Genomic DNA, 20,834 nt, shown 5'->3' with positions numbered 1-20,834 from the left:
TCATTTCTCACTCTATTTACATGGGTATGAAAAACATGCTACCACATCTTGATGGTAAGGTGTGGCAGGAGAAAACCTAAAATAGTATGTGGCGCTCTATATGTAGAATCTTTTCTATGTACGGAATTATTTACTTTACCACATTTCTGCCCTTTTTGGGACATATTTATATTTATAGAAATAGATTATGCATGTATTGCAAGATAAAATAAAAGACTTTAAAAATATATCATTAGAGGGGCACCTGGGTGGCTCAGTCACTTAAGTGTCTGACTCTTGGTTTCAGCTCAGGTTGTGATCTCACAACTCATGAGTTTGAGCCCCACGTCGGGCTCTGCGCTGACAGCACGGAGCCTGCTTGGGATTCTCTGTCTCCCTCTCTCTCTGCCCCTCCCCCTGCTTGCACACACACTCTCCCTCTATCTCAGTAATAAATAAATAACATAAAAAATTTTTAAAAATACATCATTAGAGTAGATTCCCTGGGAATAGTGAAACCAATATATGGACTTTAAAAATTTATTTCCAGTTTCTTTAGCAAAAAAAAGTGATGCATCATGGGAACTTACAATAATACCATAAAATGCTCAAAGGACTCATAAGGAAGGCAACAATTAAGAATTAAAATGGTTTTACTGCAGCAGTGGACCCAGAGCCTCATCTGATAACCTCCCACATCAGTGCAGTGTTGTTATAACAGCTCTAAATGATTTAAATCTGAAGTCACTAATATTTGTTTCTTTGCCTTATGTTTTCAAGGTGTTAATATTAGAACCAACTAAAATCTATCAGCCTTCATATTTGTCTATCAACAATGAAGTTGAGGAAAAGACAATATCTATTTGGCATGTGCTTCCTGATGACAAGGTAAATTGTGTAATTATTAACACACAAGCATTAAAGGACTTTACTCCCTTCTAGCATTTATATATTCCAGAAAATACCTGTATTAGTTAAGAAGAAATAGCTTACCATATATTTATCTTGGCATAAATACTTATATCCTATAATATAAAATTTGTTAAACATGGATTATGAATTTCACTCACTTAATAAAATAACTGAACCTATCTGCATTTTTATTTTAGATGGCATAACCATCTAAAGTAAGCCTGAAATTAGAAGATTATTTTGTTTTGTAAACTCATGCTATAAATTAAATTATATTTCAGAGAACTGATCTTAATATATATGACTTACAAGATGCCTATCTTTTTTTGAAATTATATATATATTTCTTTTAAGTTTATTTTTGTGTGAGAGAGACAGCACAAGCAGGGGAATGGCAGAAAGCAAGGGTGACACAGAATCTGAAGCAGGCTCCAGTCTCTGAGCGGTCAGCACAGAGCCCGACGCGAGGCTCCAACCCATGAACCGCAAGATCATGACCTGAGCTGAAGGCAGACACTTAGCTGACTGAGCCATCCAGGCGCCCCTAAGTTATATTTATTTATTTTGACAGAGAGAGAGCAAGTGAGCATGAGCAGGGGAGGGACAGAGAGGCAGAGGGAGAGAGAGAATCCCAAGCAGGCTCTGCACTGTCAGCATGGAGCCCAACGCACAGCTCAAACCCATGAACCATTAGCTCATAACCTGAGCTGAAATCAAGAGTTGGGTACTCAACTAAGCCACCCAGGCGCCCCAAAAGATGTGTATCATAATTCTAGGGAGCCTATCATAATAATGCCACTCTAGTCCTACCCGAGTATGATTATAGTTAGCATTCCATGACACTGTTGGGTTATCTAAGCAGCTGCTCAATTTCACATTAGTCACTGGCTCCATGTGCTGACACAATATGAGCAGGACTGTGTTGCCTTGGCTTTCAGAAGGGTCTGAAATGCTCTCCTTTCCACTCCTCACAGTCATTTGGATAACCCTTTCCACTTCTGTATTTTATTAGTTTTAATATGTGTACAAATCCTACTATTTTTTAAAAATAGAAAAATTTCAAGACTTGATTCCAGTTCATAGGATAAACCACAGAAATGAGAGAAGACATGTGGCAAAGTAGTTTTGTGAGGTTTTTGGTAATTGTTTTCCAAAATACCCTTGTAATTTTCCTTACCAATCATCCATGCACTCAACACATATTTACAGAGCACTTACTCTGTGACAGGCACTACCAGGCACTGTGTTAGGCAGTAGGGAAACAGATGTGTACAAAATAAGTGAAATTTCTGCCTTTCTACTCAGGCAGTAAATAAATAAATATAGAAGTGTATTCAATGATGAATGTGATACAGCACAAAAGGGGGAATTAGGACGTACAGTTAGATTAATGGGCTTGCAATTTTTAGAAATGTCAATTTCAATGTTTTTAAATGTCTTTGAGTCAACAGTCCTGGGTTTAAGTCCTATCTCTGCCCTTGGCAACATGGCTTCTGCATGTTGCAGTATCTTTATCTTTAGAATGGGATAGTAGTAATATCCATCTCAAAAGGTTATTGTTAAAATTAAATGAAATAGTATAGGTAGGGTATATTGCACAGAGCCTGACATGTAATAAGTGTTGTTTTCACAACAATAAAATTTATGGCAAAACACATATGAACTAATCCGTAACCTATCCCTTAGAACTTAACCTGGCTTAGCTCTTTAGATGAAATAGCAGCAATCGTTTGGGAGGTTGTTGGCATCATATTAGGGCACCGTGATATTGAGATTTATAGTAAGAAATAAATATTTGGTCTTCATCTCTTTCTGGCACAGATTGCCTAAAACCCTTAGAATTTCCTAAGTGCTGAAAGCCATCTCTGTTTTTTTGTTTTGTTTTTTGTTATGTTAATAAGGTGACTTTTGGATCCACCTCAGGATGAGACCTGGATGCCAAGAGCACCAACTATAGGATTAGAGGGTTAGAACTTCCAGCCCCACCCCCTGACCTCTGGGGAGGGGAAAGGGGAGAGGCTGAATCCATTTCCAATGGCCAGTGGATTTAATCAGTCATCCCTATGTCATGAAGCCCCCATAAAAAACCCAAAAAGGGCGGGGTTCAAAGAGCTTCCAGGTGGGTGAACATGTGGAGATTTGGGCAGAATGGCGCCCCTGGAGGGGTCATGGAAGCTCTTAGCGCTTTCTCCATACTTTGCCCCATGTAACTCTTCCACCTGGCTATTTCCTGAGTCATATCCTTTTATAATAAACCAGTAATCTAATAAGTAAAATGTTTTCCTGAGATCTGTGAGCCACTCTAACAAATTAATCAAACACAAGGAGTGGGGGGGGGTCCTTGGAACCCCAACTGATAGCTGGCATGATGACATAACTCCAGGTGGAGTTGTTTAGAGACAGAATTGAGAATAACTAATAATAACTAATAATAACCATGTATGTATGTTGTTAACGTTGTTTTAAAGTACACAGTGTGTCATTCACATTATTTTAAAGTATATGCCTATGTGTTCTCACAAGCAGACTTAATCCTGCAGTTGAAACTACAAAATCTAAAGAGAGGTTAGGAAACATGAACATTATTATCTGGGAGAGGAGATTTTCAAAGGCTCGATTGGAAAGAGCAAGGTTATCCAAGGACACTTGGAAACAGAATGGGGCTAAAGGAATTAGCAATTAGCAGGGCCAGGAGAATGAGTAGACAGCCAGAAGACAGAAAAAGAACAGAAAGTAAGCCAGAGATTTTTGGAAAATGAGTACTATTTCCAGCTAGTTGTCTGGAAGTTCTTTGTTGAGTACAGTTAGCCTTGTATTGACTCTCTTATGTTTTGTGACATTTGTAGAGATTTTTGCATTATGCTAAGAAGTAAATATATGAGGATGTAAAAGAGTGCGTTAGGAAGAGTTATGGATTTAGGCTGTGAGTTATCCAGTTTCTACTTTTACCATCCTTTGATCAAGAAGAATGACATTTGCATTGTCCCCACTGCGCTAAAAATTCTCCGTGTTCAAAAATTTAAGCTTTTTAAAATAAGTTTCTGGGGGCGCCTGGGTGGCACAGTTGGTTAAGCGTCCGACTTCAGCCAGGTCACGATCTCGCGGTCCGGGAGTTCGAGCCCCGCGTCAGGCTCTGGGCTGATGGCTCAGAGCCTGGAGCCTGTTTCCGATTCTGTGTCTCCCTCTCTCTCTGCCCCTCCCCCGTTCATGTTCTGTCTCTCTCTGTCCCAAAAATAAATAAACGTTGAAAAAAAAAAAAAAGTTTCTGTTTGAATGTATGTCGATTTCTTTGCAAACCCTAGCTCTATCCATAGCGTGTTCATTACCACTGTTATTTCCCTATTATTTAAAATAGAAGTATGGGTCAGGGGCATTAAGGAATCTACTCCTTAAATCATTGTTGCACTGTATGCTAACTAACTTGCATGTAAATTTAAAAAATAAATTAAAAAAATTAAAAACAAATAAAATAGAAGTGACGCCACTGGAATGAGGATATGCAATACAATAACTTAGTATTATATGAGTTTCAAGCAACTGTAATAACTATAATTAAATAACAGATAAACAACAGGGGTATAGGTCTGATGTTAAACAAGAAATGGATTCTTTTTGTCACAGAATGTTTTAAATTTTTTTCTAAAGGTAGAATAGAGAGTGTTGCTTTTCATTTATCATGTTTCCTTACTCCCCTCAGTATTTTCTTTCTAACATGCAGAGTGAACAGTTACATGAGCTGGTAAACACTCTGTACTGCAACTGTCAAAACGTTAAGATCATTATACCAATTCCTAAGAGTTCAGGGACTCTTAGAGGGTTACTCTCCGTCAAGAACCAAATAAATTGAGATCCTAATCTTTTAACAGTTCTCTCTTTGTTCAATGGATGGTTGCTGCTTAAAGTCAAGTTAGTACTTGAAGAAAGTCTGGGTGTGCACAGGAAAGAAACGCTTAGACTGAGGAGGAAAGTTATTTCTGAGATATTTTAAACAGTTGTCATTTAGAATCCTTTCCTTTTTTGTTTTTTTAATTAAAATTTTTCTTAATGTTTATTTATGTTTGAGAGAGAGACAGAGAGAGGGACAGAATGGGAGTGGGGGAGAGGAGAGAGAGAGGGCGACACAGAATCCAAAGCAGGCTCCAGGCTCTGAGCTGTCCACCCAGAGCCCAACGTGGGGCTCAAGCTCACAAACTGTGAGATCGTGACCTAAGCCAAAGTTGGACACCCAACCAACTGAGCCACCCAGGGGCCCCCTAGAATCCTTTCCTTTTTTGAAGTCTAAGCATTCCTGGCCTATCAGGTGGTTTCTCAGAAGAAGATATCAGGCATCAGGGTCCCAGTGGAATATGAAGTGCTGACCTTCCTCCAGCTCCTGCCATGGCCACTCGGAGAAGACCCGGGAAATTTATGATTCTATAGAATTTTTTTTTCGAGAGAGCATGAGCGGGGGGAGGGGCACAAGGAGAGGGAGAGAGAATCCCAAGCAGGCTCCATGCTCATCATGGAGCCCGATTCAGGGCTTTATCCCAGGACACTGAAATCATGACCCAAACTGAAATCAAGAGTCAGACACTCAACCAACTGAGCCACCTAGGCAGATTCTAGATTTCGATGATATAATAGTCTCATCCATGAAGGATGCTTTTAGCTATAAAGCTCCCAACTAATAGTGGCTTGAGTAATAAGGAAACGTTATCTTGCATAACAAGAATTCTGGGAGGTAGGAGGTCATTCTGGGGGTAATTTCAGTGGCTTAATGGTGGCAGAATTCTGAATTGGCTTCTCTATATGCTCTCGGTTTTTCTTTCCTGGTCTCAAATAGCAGTTCCAAGCATCAATTCACACTGACAGCATGCAAAGGAAAAGGGTCAGACCCTCTCCTTTGTACCAAAAATTACATCATGTATTCATGCCTAGACCAGTCATGAACAAGGAGAATGGACTTACCTCACCAATTTAGACCAATCAGTTTCCCCATCCCTAAACATTGCCACCTGAACTTGAACAAAATGTAGTTTTTGTTAGCAAAGAAGGAAAAGCGTGTCCATTGTTTAAGGAACCAACAGTGTCTGCCAATGTGTAACTCCTGCCGCCTTAGCTCAAAATTAATTCCCAGTCCCTACTCTTGTCCTAGCTGGGGCATAGGATCTGAGGCAAACCAGATATGGTACTTGTGCTGTTTAAATTAGATTGAGTGTGGTTTAGGGCTTGTGGAGGCTAATTATTCCAGCCCTGCCTCTGGCTGTCCTTTTCCCTCGATTCCCAGACAGGTCCCAGGAACCTGTTAAATCCACCGGTTGTCTTTGTAACTCACCAGCGCCTCCATGTGGTGAGTCCCAGTAGTGAGGGAGCTGGGGAGGTAGGCCTCCTCATTCTAGATCACTCCATCTCAGACCCTGGACTTTTTACACTGCTAACAGGGAGCATTCACTGGCAGCACTTGGAAACTTTCAGGAATCTAACATTCTGGAAATGCTGTTCTCCTTTCCTGTAAAACCCGCCCTATCAATCTGGGAAATCCCTCCTTGGCTGTTCCCAGCACAAGGCTGATAGAAGATAGGTTTTACCTGTGCTGTCCTATGGGTGTTCATCAGTTGCCCTGTTTAGTTGCAAGTTTGCCTACTGCTGTATTAGTTTTGCATTCAACCCCCACCTCCTGATCTTGGACGTGGCCTTGGAAAGCAGCTCAGTTGCAGGATCTGAGGATAAGGCTGCATTGTATGCAAGTATTGTACAGGTAACAGCTGCAGTTCCTGGGTCACATATATTTAGAAGGTCACCTGAGGCCAACAGGATTTAGAAGCAACTTTCCAAATTACCAGCTGAAGCTGCAGGCTGCTATTTTAATTTAACTCCCTCTGTACTCTGGTTAAGAGAGCCGCATTCCATGAGCACCTTCCTATGGTCTCTTCCTTCCCTGGGCTTCATGCACAACATTTGCTCTGTGTTAATTCAGGTCACCTACCCGTGACCTGACTGGTGTGCATCGAAACTAGTTTTTTTAGTAAATCTCCTTTGGGCTTGGGAGGATCTATTTTTATTTTAAGTTGCATGGTTGTAGCAAAGCACTAGGTGCTGTGGTTATAAATTGTGGCTTTTTGATTTGCTTCAGCCAAAAGGAGAGTTCTGGTCCACCTCAGAACCACAGCTTCCTTACTCATTTCACTAGCCCAGCCAAGACCGCAAGTTCCGGGCAGTATTTTAAGTGGGTGGGTAAGAGCTTCTTTTCCTGGTTGTTTCACATTTACAGAATTGAATTGCCATCTGAATTGACTGTTGCATAGCACTTGCTAAACTTGGACATGTGTATCAACTATTTTATTTCTATTAAAATATTTATGTTGTCAATTTCATATTGTTATCAGATGTATTTTTGCAGGGAATGTGATCCATCATGTAATTTATTTAAAGACGTGAATTTAATACTCATCAGACTTAGCTTTAGTAATAAACTCAAAAAATAAATTTCCACAACTTTTTTTCACCTTGGCCCCAAATCACCCATGTTTATCATATGACAATCAAATTTTTTATGGGCAAACTTTATTAGTATATTGAATTTTGCAAAATTAGATAACACACTGTAGCTAAGATGTATACTATATACATGTGTGTACATACATATATATGTACACATATATATGTGTACATACATATATAGATGTATACTATATACATGTGTGTACACACATATACATGTGTGTACATATATATGCTATAGGGGTGCCTGGGTGGCTCAGTCAGTTAAGTGTCCAACTTTGGCTCAGGTCATGATCTCACGGTTTGTGGGTTTGAGCTCCACATCAGGCTCTGTGCTGGTAGCTCAGAGCCTGAAGCCTGCTTCAGTTTCTGTGTCTCCCTTTCTCTCTGCCCCTCCCTCACTCGTGCCCTATCTCTCATAAATGAATAAACATTAAAAAATTTAAGAGAAAAGGGCTAACCTCATTTTCTGAAGAAATAGAACCACCATTTCAGTTAGAAAATGTAACTAAAGATCATTCATAAATAATCATCTTTAAAACCTTGCAGAACTTGACTCAAATTAATGTTTTTATTTCTCAGAAAAGAAATATTACTCAGCTGTAATTGAATTACCTTGATCACTGGGTTTTTTATTTAAAAAATTAAGGCACAGCAGTTATTAGGTTAATCTGCTAAAAATCAAGTTTTAGAATTTAATGAGACTAATTCTCCTAGATTCTCTTGGAAGCTATTTTATTGAAGTACAGAAATTATTAAATAGAGTAAACATCACCCTTGTGGCTTGAAAATGAATTACAATTTCCATCCAGATAATTTGTTCATGAAGAATTATGTACTAGGAAAAATTACTGTGTATATTATTTTAAAATAATGAAACCAAATTATTATGTTATTTTCATTATGATGACTCAACATTTCTTGTTCTTGTTGTTCTTCCCCCGTGTTCTAGAAAGGTATACATGAGTGGAATTTTAGTGCTTCTTCTGTCAGGGGAGTGAGGTAAGTTTCCTTGGTACATGTTTTTTTTTTTTCTTTTTTTACTTAGAAGACAATAGAACTTTTAGTCAGGATTTAAAAATGCAAAGAACTTCAAGAATCCTCTATTGATGAAAATGCTCAACCGTTTCTATCTCTATTATAAAAAGATTTGCAACCAAAACTTTCACTGTTAGTTGAACTGACTCTGTGCTTGTCACCTGCTCCAAATATGGAGAATGAGGGATAAATGTGGACTGTGGACCAGGATCAAGGTGTAGATAAAAGTGAGCTATTTGGGTCCTCTCTAGCTGGTTGAGCTGTTGGTGTATGTGATAGGATGGTTTTCCGGTCTTTTGGTGTTTCAGGAATTAATCTCCTGTTAGGTGGAGCCAAAAAACTACATGCCATCTATCAGGTTGCATATCCTGTAGTTAACATTAATGTGACTGTTAAAGAGACTATAGGGAATTTATTTTCAAAAAACTTTTCCTGAGGTCGCTGTTAATGATGTGTTCCTGAAATTCTAGTGGCTCACTTCAGTGGTTCAGTTCTGACATTGCCATCATAATGCCAGTGGTTCAGGAAATACCAGTTCCTGGGATATAGAAATGAGATTTTTTTTTTTAGAAGCAAGAACCACTGGTTAAACATTTAAACACTTGTTATATAGAAGCTCAGTCTAAAAACCAGCTCTTGGAAATTTCAAGCCAAATTAGTTGTGTTTATTTATTTCCACATAATAGAAATGAGAAGAAGCAGATTTCTGCAGGCCAGTTATGCAATACCCTGTTGCTTGTGGCATAATAATAATTGGTTTTGATGGAGCATGAACTGCTAGAGCCGTCTGAGTCACTGATAATTGGAGTTTGCCTGGTAAAACCACCTGTTACCTCATGAAGGATCTGAACAGAAGCAAGCAAGATAATAGACTGACTCATTATATATCTTTCCAACCCAGCCTTCTCAAATAAAGTTTTACTCTCTTAATATTTAATTTTTAAAACCAGTCATCAGGAAGGCACTCGTTTATTGCTGCGTTTTTAAGCAGTTTATGAAAGTATGGTAATATAAATTCCATTTTATCGTATCTATTTTCCAGGAACGTTTTTTTTAAATTTAAGTATGGCATCACTACATACGCCTTTGTTGTGACTTACAGCATATACGTAGAATGCTTCTTTCTGTGTGGCTGTTGCCGGTTTCTATGTTGAGAAACTCAAGCTGTAGTTTATGGTTTCAAAGAGAGCTAACTACTCTTGGCTTCCTTCTTGATGAAGAGATAACAAACTACAGAGAAAAATCCAACTAAGTCAGCAGTTTGTCTTGCATCCCCTCAGGATTTGCTCAGCTCAGTCAATGGGCATTTTACTGAGACACCAGGTGTTTGTCAAATGTTGAGTCCTATTCTGCTAAGAACACAACAGTGACCACAACATGAACTCCCACTCTCAAAGAGGTCACAACCCAGCCTCATAACATTTAACAGCTAATGACAAGAGCTACTATTGAGATGACCACGAGATGAGCAATGATAGATGTAAATGTTCAAGGAGCAGAGGTGCAAGAGAAAGTCTTTCTGTTGAAGGTAGACACAGGGAAGGGAGAGGGTAAGATCTAAGCTGGGCCTTGAATGACGAATAGAATTTCTTTACAGAGTCAAAAATGATGTGCATCCCAAATGCAAAGGCATAAAATAGGGATTGGCAACCTACAGCCCACAGGCCAAATATGGCCCGCTGCCCGTTTTTGTAAAGTTTTATTGGAACCCAGCCATGTTCATTTCATTTGTGTATTGTCTAAGGCTGCTCCAAGTAGTTTGGCCTGCAAAATCTGAAACATTTACTCCCTGGCCCATGTCAGAAAAATTTTGCTAACCTTTGGCATAAAATAGCATGGCCTGATGGTAAACTCAGAATTATTTCAGTTGCTATAAAATCACTTGCTGAGTCAAAACCAAGTGCTGTTTCACATTTCTTCACGCCTCTAAAATCTCGACCCTGATGAGGTGCTTTTATTGCCTCCACACATTGCCTTCTTAGCTTTGGAAACATTTCATTGTTCTACAGATGCCATAGCGCCAGAATCACTGAGCCCACCCAGCCAGTTGATACTTAACTTTTCCTCCGATCACACAGGGTAGTGGTATGGCAGCCAGGACGCCTTTCCCCTGTAAGCTGGAGGGATAAATAGCTTAGGTGTCCTTCAGGCATGCCAGAGCAGCCCTGTCTGCTGATATAGGTAAAAGGACAATTCTCAGACTATGAAGTAATTTTAGTATCACGCTCTGGGGAACATCACTTCTTCAAGTGCTCTTTATATCTGTCTGTTACAAACAACAATGGTGTCATAACTGGGATTAGATATAAAATGTACTTATTTTTCATTACAGATTCATAGAAGCAAGAAGCATAGCTATTTCCCTGAATAATTCTTTTTGTTTGTTTCAGTATTTCTAAATTTGAAGAACGATGCTGTTTTCTTTATGTGCTTCATAATTCTGACGATTTCCAAATCTATTTCTGTACAGAACTTCATTGTAAAAAGTACGTATTAGTCATTGTTTATGTGTAAAAAATACTCTTCTTACCTGATCATTATTTTTAATTAATGAGTGAGCATGTAAGGAATTCATGGCCATCTGGTTATATAAATATTGCATTTAGGCTAACATCTTATAATTACGGAGTATGTTTAACAATCAGAGAATGGAGGAGGGGAGTCTCTTTAATAAATCAAGCTTTCTCTTAGCTATAATTAATTTTTCCAAAGACAAAACATTAACCAAGACTTACCAGTTAATTGCCTGATACTATGTCACATTTTTAAAGTGTTCACTTATTACAATATATGATTACCAAAATTTTCATTCTTGAATTCTTTTGGATAATCTCACCATTGTCTACAACAGTGGCTCTTAACCCTAGTTCATAGTGGAATCACTTGATGCACTTAAAAAACTACCTGGGCCCTACCCCTGACTAATTATGTTGGATTTTCTGGTGGGGGTGCAGCTCAAGTTAAGAGCTAGTTATATGATATACACCAATAAAAGATAATCCAAAAATCCATGGACTGGACTGGACTGTGTTTCTGTGAACCTCCCTGGGTATATTTCCCTTGGGCTAATACTTAAGGACTTCATGTTCCCTTGGAGCACAGTTGACTGATGATGGGGATCTAGGAAAGTGAGTGACAATTTTTAAACCAAAGTGCAGGTAAAAGCCACCTTGAACTTAAAATTTTGCTTAGGGCTTTTTTTATTCAAATAATCACTATTTGACCCCATTGTAAATGACTAATATACTGATTACAGTATATAGTCAGTCATTTTTATCTTGATACAAGAAAAAATGTTTGTTTAATCCATAATTCTTGGCTATAGTTTTATCTTTATTATTGTAAAATATGTAGTAAAAAGACTTGGAAATAAGAAATAATTCCTAGCACATGTATAGTCTACTTTTCTACTTAAATTCTCAAGGCTACTGATTTGTTTCTATGATCATTATAGCTCAGATTTATGGAGTACTTACTCTGGACCTAATATCTATTTTAATCTTCAAATAAAAACTTAGGTAGGTAATATTAATATCTTCATTGAAAAGAGTTTTTAAAAAAATGGCATCTTGGAGAGCCTTAAACCATATATAGCCAAAAAATGTAAAATCTGGGATTTGGAAAAGCACATGTGACTCTAGAATCTAGTCTCCTAAAAATTACATTGTGTTCCCATCCCACTGTATTATATTCTGCTTAGAGATGTACATGTTGAAAAACTGTGTGACTAGCTGATGGAAGTCTTCACCCCAGATCTTAAAGTCTGTCTTTTGGGGAGCCTGGGTGGCTCAGTCGGTTGAGCGTCCAACTTCAGCTCAGGTCATGATCTCACAGCTCGTGGGTTCAAGCCCCGCATCGGGCTCTGTGCTGACAGCTCGGAGCCTAGAGCCTGCTTCGGATTCTGTGTCTTCCTCTCTCTCTGCCCCTACGCCACTCGCATTCTGTCTCTGTCTCTCTCAAAAATAAATAAACATTAAAAAAAATTTAAAAAAAAGTCTGTCTTTAAAGCCAGAATTTTTTTTAGGTCTTTAACTTTCTTCTTCCTCTTGGTTGAATTTGCTTTTATCTTTAACTCATCAGGATGTTTAATCTTCATCAGAGCATACTGTTATTCTGATCACGCTTGGGAACTTCTTTTTCTTGTCATTGACTGCCAAGAAATGTGTAGAGAGAAAGGAAGAGTCGCACTCCAGAGATAGACTCCAAACTCCCAAATGGGCTTTGTCTATTTTGTTCCTTGTCACAGTTCCAAAGGCCAGAATAGTTTTTGATCCTTGTAGATACTCTATAAGTATGGAGTACTTATTGGATGGATGGATGGGTGGTTGGATGGTTAGATGGTGGATGGTTTAAAAAAGAGGTACAGAGATAAAAAGGTTCTGAGTTGTGGTAGGTAGACTTTTCTTATCCCACATAACCTGCTCTTCTCTTGGGTTGGCAGTGCAGAGCATGACCTGCCTGTGAGATCATCAGCCCCTGTTCATAGTACCTCCCTTGCTTTAAGTCTATGAACCCTTAGCATCTCCTTCGAATAGACTAGACACAGCTAGCATTATAGGGGCTAATCTGTTTCTTGCTATAACTATTTTTCTTGCCTCTGAAATGGTCTACAAGAAAAAAACAAAAAAACAAAAACTTCACAAGAAGAGCTCCTGAAGAAAATGTCACCAAAAGAGGGGTGGCTTCTTTTACAAACCTATAAGCCAGCCAGCCCTAATTCACATCAGTGTTTTGTAGGTTGTTTTTATGGGACACCACATTTACGATAATGGAGGCAAAATGGGTTCAATATCTCAGATGAAATGTTGATACAACAAATAGTCACCTCAGAATTTAGAGACACTATTCCAGAATATGGGTATTTTTGTTAAGTCCCATTTTAAATAAGAATATTACCATCAGCAAAACAATAATAGCTAATATTTAGTGAGTGAAGTCTGCTAAGCACTTTATAAGTACTACATCAACTCATCTTCATAACAGCCTTTAATTTGACACTTCTGAGGTCCCACTTTGTAATTAAGAGGTGAGGCTCAGAGAGGTGGAAGAGCCCACCCCAAATCACACAAATACAATCTTGGCCTGATATCCAAGTCCACATTCTTAACATTTCTATGAGTTTGTCGAGCTTCATTGTTCTAATTCTATAATACATTACATTACTATTATTTGAAGTGAGGCATTAGGTCAGAAATTTCTAGACAGTCCTACCAACCTGTGTTTTCCCTTTTGGAAAATCACATTTTTCATACTGATACCAATAGTGTGTTCACTGCCTGATTTTAGAAAGTCTCTTAGCACCCATGTTTTGCTCCGAAGCCATGCTGGAACATACTTGGGTTATATTTAACGTCAAACGTATTGTGAGTGACCACATACCAATTCTCATTGTAGGTTTTTTGAAATGGTGAACACCATTACCGAAGAGAAGGGGAGAAGCACAGAGGAAGGTGATTGTGAAGGTGACTCCTTGGAGGTAATGACTTAGGCTTCATGCCCGTCTTACAAAGTTTCTCTGCGGCTGTTTAAAAATGGACTACTTAAAGCCTTACTGGGGAAAGCGTGCGCGCGCGCATGTGTCTGTGCGTGGAGGGGACACGTAAGTGGTGGTGAAAGGTGGGGAGCCCAGCGAGAGTCTATGAGCTTTCTCTTAATGCTCAAGGCAACTTCTTCTAGAACCCCTTGTTAAAAAACAGCTAAAAAGCAAACATTGGAGAACTCTTATCTGGGAATATGGAGTTTGTTTGTTTTGCTTATCTGTTAGTAACTATGCTTTATCTGTGAGGAGGTTGATTATGCTCAATGCACGGCCTGCAGGGCCCTCACATTTTTATTCTCCTCTGATAATACGTGCAACTCAAACGAGCACAATTCAGCGAAAATTCTGAGTGACAAACCTGGTTGTGGCCCTCCTTTGTATACTGCACAGAGGACCTGGAACAACTACAGATTAACAGAATAAAGAGAGGAGGGTAGTACAAATTACCTGTAATGCCTGCCATTCCTCTAAAGGCAGTTCTCTGACTTCTGCCTCATGGACACAGGACACTGTAGACACCTGTTCTAGATCATGTCCATTTTCTCTGTCATGGTTACTCTGTGGTAAAGAGCCTTCCTCACTGTGAGGCCCAGTGCTGGAGTGTCCCAGGAGTGCTGAGCACCTTCAGAAAGTGGACATTCCTCCAGGCCTGACAGTAGACCACCTTCTTCTCCAGGCTCCTCTCGGTGTTGGACTCGGAACAAAATTCTTAACCCAAGTAATACTAAAACTTATGTTTCTTTTATTTTATTTTATTTATTTATTTTTGAGAGAGAGAGAGAGCCAGCAGGGAATGGACAGAGAGAAAGAGAGAATCCCAAGCAGGCTTTATGCTGTCAGCACTGGGCCTGACATGGGGCTTGAACCCATGAACCCTGAGATCATGACCTAAGCTGAAATCAAGATTTGGAGGCTTGAGCGACTTAGCCACCCAGCCTCCTCTACATTTCTAATGTTAAAGTGAAATAGAAGAAACTATAGCACCAGCCTGACTGGAATACTTATTTACCAGATCACTTTGATAATGTCATCCCACATACTAGAATTTTTATAAAAACATTGAAGCAGTAGGGTAGAAGTTGAAAGAAAATTTAAATATAATAACCAAGTGTTAACTCTGTCTAGAGTTAAGTTCTATAATTACCTAGCAGTTGTATAGCTTTGATGTTTGTAAGTAAGTATGTAAGTAAGCCTAATGTAAGTAAGCCTGAGGCTCGTTCATTAAAGTTATAAAAGGATGATAGACCTAATTTGGAAAAAAAAAATGTTTCCCAGTGCATTAGCTTGTTGTCTATTTAAGTAATGTTTTTTTTTTAATTTTTTGTACATGTTTTACATTTTACAATTTTGTATTTTCTTTTTTTTTAATTTTATTTTTTATTTTTTAAAATTTACATCCTAATTAGTTAGCATATAGTGAAACAATGATTTCAGGAGTAGATTCCTTAATGCTCCTTACCCATTTAGCCCACCCCCCCTCCCACAACCCCTCCAGTAACCCTCAGTTTGTTCTCCATATTTATGAGTCTCTTCTGTTTTATCCCCCTCCCTGTTTTTATATTATTTTTGTTTCCCTTCCCTTATGTTCATCTGTTTTGTCTCTTAAAGTCTTCATATGAGTGAAGCCATGTGATTTTTGTCTTTCTCTGACTGACTAATTTCACTTAGCATAATACCCTCCAGTTCCATCCACGTAGTTGCAAATGGCAAGATTTCATTCTTTTTGATTGTCGAGTAATACTCCATTGTATGTATGTGTGTGTATATATATATATATATATATATATACACACACACACACACACACACACACACACCACATCTTCTTTATCCATTCATCCGTCAATGGACATTTGGGCTCTTTCCATACGTTGGCTGTTGTTGATAGTGCTGCTATAAACATGGGGGTGCATGTGTCCCTTTGAAACAGCACACCTGTATCCCACAATTTTGTATTTTCTTATTTCAGTATTATGTTAGAAACTAGATCTCTAGGCTCCTACATCAGTGCTCTTTTACTATACCTCATTATCTCTGTTTTTACTTGGTTTAAATTTAGTCACTTGATACATAGCAACTACCAAGGTAAAAGGGAACAAAGACAATGAAAATGAAACACATCCATTAGTAAATACAAAATGATGACGTGAGTGGACTGGAAAATCCATAAAGTTCCTCTGCAGTGTCATAAAAAGGCTGGCTTTTGTTCAACCAGTGATAGCTGTCCTTTACTTTATACCCTTCTTTGAGGAACTAAATCTTACCAGAAATACACATAGCATAGCCAGGCTGTGGTAGCCATATGTCACAACTTGGTCTTCTTAATTGATTGAATCAACAGTCTAGAGACTCTTCTCCGGGAGCCACTTTTACCATATGCATAGCACAAAGCAGTTCTAATTGCCTTAGAATTTGTGATGAACATTGCCAGCTGATTTTTGTAAGACTCAGTTTCCTACAATGTAAAAAAAAAAAAAGTAGGTAGATCACTTTTTAAAGAGCTGTCAAGAAGATACGGAATCAAGATCCTTTGAACTGGACACAGTAATAAATAGGGTGGCTGTGTGAGGGGCCCTTCCCAGTCAGACAATCCTACTGCGAGCACTGAAAATACTCACCAAACAAATCAGAAGGGAAATAAATGCTCAGGCTTCTTCCTAGGAATAGCCTGAGGGTTTTAGCTGTGCTGACCTCACATACACACACACACACACACACACACACACACACTCACAACAGCTTGTACAGTATTCCTGATTCATCAAAGTGCTTCTGACTCACTCTTCTCAGGTAAGTACAGGGATGCTATTCTTTTAATGTTAGAAAAACAGTTTTACACTCTGTCCTTTGCATTCTATCAGAATAATTTAAAATCCATGACAGAGAATGCCTTCTACAGTATTCCCAGTGGACTGTATAGCGCATATATATATATATATATATATATATATATATATATATATAGTGAATCAAGCATACTTGTTTTAAGTGTTTGGGCTAGTTTGCCATTAAACCCCAAGTACAGACATTGTTGACATGTGTGTGTTGGGGGGAGGGTGTTCTGTGGACACAATAGAAATGAACAGAGATTGTGATGATGCTCTGGGCTCCACACATGGTGATATCTATCCCTCTTCACTCTTTCTCTCATTGAATGTCCCTTTGTAGCCAGAGCACCTTTATAATAGGAGTTATTAAATAGCCTGAACTTGTATTTTTGCATAATTTATGATAACTTCATGATTATATTTCTTAGATATTCACTCATATGTGGAATTTAAGAAACAAAACAGATGAACATAGGGGAAGGGAAGCAAAAATAAGATAGAAGCAGAGAGGGAGGCAAACCATAAGAGACTCTTAAATACAGGGAACAAACTGAGGGTTGCTGGAGTGCAGGGGATTGGAGGGATGAGCTAAATAGGTGATGGGCATTAAGGAGGACACTTGTTGGGATGAGCACTGGGTGTTTTATGTAAGTGATGAACCACTAAATTCTATTCCTGAAATCATTATTATACTATGGAATAACTAACTTGGATTTAAATTTTAAAAAATGAATAATTAATTTTTTAATATTGGTTTTAATGCATTTAGTGGTTTTAACTTCACTTAGTGTATTGTCAGTATTGGCAAACATTATCAAAGTGGTCCTATAAACCACAAATTTGAAGCTAATCCCTAGACTTCTGGATGTTCTTATCCGAAGCCTATATTAAGATCTGCTTTTCTTTTTTATTTGAATGGTGAGGTTTCTTTGAGGCAGTACAATTGTGGGAGGGATTCAGCCTCTTTCAGGTCATGGTCAGTCCCCTTCTCCAACTGATTAAACTTGACTCTGCTATAACCCCTGAGCTGGTGTCTGGAGCCTTGGATTCTAGTTCTAATTTTGCTAACAGCCAATTTTATAACTCTGGACAAAACTCATGCTCTTGGCTGGGCTAAGATAATTTCATTCCTCAAGTGAGAATGGACAAAGAATATCTTAAATATTCTTTCCTAGCTCAAATTTGTATATTTTTTCAAGATTAGTACAAACTGTTCAAGGTAGTTTCAAATATAGGTCAGTACCACTCTCAGAGGGCTTTTCTGCTTTAAACAGAAAGAGAAACAGCTTCTTTCTATTCAAGTCCATGTCGTTCGACTCTAGGATGTATTTTGATAGGGACAGGCAATGAATCCATTTCTTAAATAGTTTAATCGGTAAGTTTATATTGAAATCATTGAACAATTGATTGCAGTTACCCATAAGAGTTCTAACACTTATCAGCTGTAATCCTTACTTTTGTTCTCTGAGCCTTCCATATTTCCACCAACAGCAAGGGCATCTACCCCGTAACCCAAGGCAGCCCCCTGGGAGAAACCTCTGCTCTGCCTCTCTTCGTCTTCACACCAGGTCACCCCTCCAGCCCCTTTACCTCATCGTCTCTGTCATTCCCCCATGTCAGGTCTTCACCACCTCTCCTGTGGCCTCATCTCTCTCCTGCCATCAATATGCATCTCTGTCATCATCAGAGAGATCTCTCACCTGATTTAATCCTGTGACTCCCCTCATGAAAAACCTTTGATGCTACTCTTGGTAGAACAAGGTTACCACAGATCCCATGTTCTCAACCCTCTGGCTGTAAGTCGGCCTTTCCTTTCTGCCCTGTGGGCTGGGATTGCCGAACTCTTTTCCGTTTTCTGGAAGGCCAAGCTTTCCTGCCCCTAGGTTTGACCTGCAGACACCCAACTCCACATGCTTTTTCTTTTCTGTCTGACCTGGTGACTACATCCTAATTTTTTTGAGATGCAAGTCAAGTGTCATGTTTTTCTTTGAATCATTTTTCTCAACACCACCTCTCCCTTCTCTCTGCTCTCCTAGCATTTCTGCCCACTCCCCTGCCCTAGCTCTTCTTACAGCATTGTAATTTGAGAGCCTGCACCAGACTGTGAACATCCCAGGGCAGGGCTGTGGCTCTGTTTCCTTTTTAATCACATACTCTCACATGGTATGAGGCATCCAAGCAGAAGTAGTTCAGTCAGATCAGAAGCGTGGAAGGGTTTGAAGGCAGGGTGTGATAATGCCGGTATTGTTTAAAAATATTTCATGCTGTGGGGAGAGGGCTATGGATTGGAAGGGACGGAGTAGGTGCTGTGATGTTGGCTTGAAAGTGGTTCCATCAGTGTTGAGTCAGTGAAAGAATGAACACCATAATCAAGCTGCATGTCATAAACCAGGCATTATTGACTCATTCTCTTTTCATCTCTTTCTCTTTTTATTTCCTGGCAGAAAACACCAGATACAAATTACTGAGGTCCTTTTGGACCCCAATACAAAATGTGTTATGTCTCCCTCCTCACTCCTCCCCCAAACACATACATACATTCTATCTCTCCGTAACCCCATTCTCTTTCTCTTTCCCTCCCTCCATCCCTCCCTTTTCCTCTCTGCCCTCTTTTTCTTACATTCATTTGTACCTCACTGTTTTCTCAAAGTGGGCATATGACTGACCTAAACCTGAGGTAATCAGAGCACGTGGCCCTGTGAACCTGTTTATACCTACTTTTCAATGTGCATAAAGAGAAAGTTGGCCCCTTGTTGGGTGAAGTGGAGACAAGCAGGATAAAAAGAACATTTTCCTTTGACTTAAACATCTGCAGAATGATAAAAAACCTTACCATTTCCTTTTCTGATGATTTCTTTCACAAACATTAACAGTGAATTATGGTTTAGAATTCATTTAAATCAATTTGGAATCATTAGGTATCACATTGGTTCTTCTTTAACATCCTATATTTTTAAGTTTACTTATGTATTTTGAGAGGGAGAGAGAGAGTGCACACACATGGGGCGGTGGGGCAGAGAGAGGGGGGAGAAAGAGAATCCCAAGCAGACCCCATGCTGTCAGTGTAGAGCCCAGTGCAGGGCTCAGTCGCATGAACCAGGAGATCATGACCTGAGTCGAAACTCAAGAGTCAGATGTTTAACTGACTAAGCCACCCAGGCACCCCTTTGTTTCTATTTTTGTGCATATCTGAAGCTCAACACCCATATTTACTACACTGAGAAAACATTTCACTCACGCTGTTGTATGATAATGAATATCAATTTGGTATTCATTCACCTATTGGTAGGAAATAACAACTTTTTCCTCTACCAACTTAGGTTCAGTGATTAGGGGCCTGCAAATTAACTGACAAAAGACAGTTTAACAAGAGGAAAGACAACACTTATTCATGTACAGGGAGCATGCAAAGTGGCTTCCGACTACCTAGAGTTAAGTTGGTTTATCCTACTAAGAAAAGTCCTTGATAGGACTTGAAGGAAAAGCACAATGTGGGAAGCTAATGACAAAAAAAGTGGAAGGTACAGAAAGTTTTGGCAAGGTTTTGTTTCTGTAATCTCTCATCCAGGTACCAATGGTCCTAAACCAGAGAGAGGATATTGGCAGCTATATTTTCAGGATGCTCTGCTTAAGTCAGCAAAAGAAGTTTGGATAAGGTTTTTAATGAAGTTTTAGTCGGATGTTTTCAGCTTAAAATAATCTTTTTTTTAAAGCTTCGGTATTTATCTTGAGAGAGAGAGAGAGCACAAGTGGGGAAGGGGCAAAGAGAGAGAGGAAGAGAGAGAATCCCAAGCAGCCTCCATACCACCAGTGCAGATCCCGACGCAGGGCTCAAGCTCACGAATTGCGAGATCATGGCCTGAGCTGAAGTTAGACGCTTAACCGACTGAACCACCCAGGCATTCCTGGAATCATCTTTCTGCTACATTGACGGGTACAAATTCAGTTCACTCAACTAATAGTTACTGGACATCTGGTAGTGGTAGACATTATTCTAGATGTGAGGGATACAGCAGAGGGAACAATTGAGACAAATCCCTACCCTCGCTAAACTTACG

The 20,834-nt window shown here is 39.1% G+C and overlaps 1 protein-coding gene across 2 annotated transcripts in view; it reads left to right on the top strand.

Moving 5' to 3' along the window:
* The window catches only part of MAP3K5 (mitogen-activated protein kinase kinase kinase 5), a 206,725-nt gene that overhangs the window by 126,481 nt on the left and 59,410 nt on the right, over positions 1-20,834 (top strand). For both annotated transcript variants that reach the window (XM_045499747.1, XM_045499746.1), the window contains exons 11-14: positions 760-867; positions 8,324-8,373; positions 10,800-10,895; positions 13,804-13,885. In XM_045499747.1, the coding sequence (XP_045355703.1) occupies positions 760-867; positions 8,324-8,373; positions 10,800-10,895; positions 13,804-13,885 (336 nt within the window). The remainder of the gene's footprint in view (positions 1-759; positions 868-8,323; positions 8,374-10,799; positions 10,896-13,803; positions 13,886-20,834) is intronic.

Source organism: Leopardus geoffroyi, chromosome B2, assembly GCF_018350155.1.
Source record: "Leopardus geoffroyi isolate Oge1 chromosome B2, O.geoffroyi_Oge1_pat1.0, whole genome shotgun sequence".
In the NCBI taxonomy this organism is placed as follows: domain Eukaryota; kingdom Metazoa; phylum Chordata; class Mammalia; order Carnivora; family Felidae; genus Leopardus; species Leopardus geoffroyi.
Note: the sequence above shows the minus strand (reverse complement) of the source record. Positions and strands in the feature narration are given on the sequence as shown.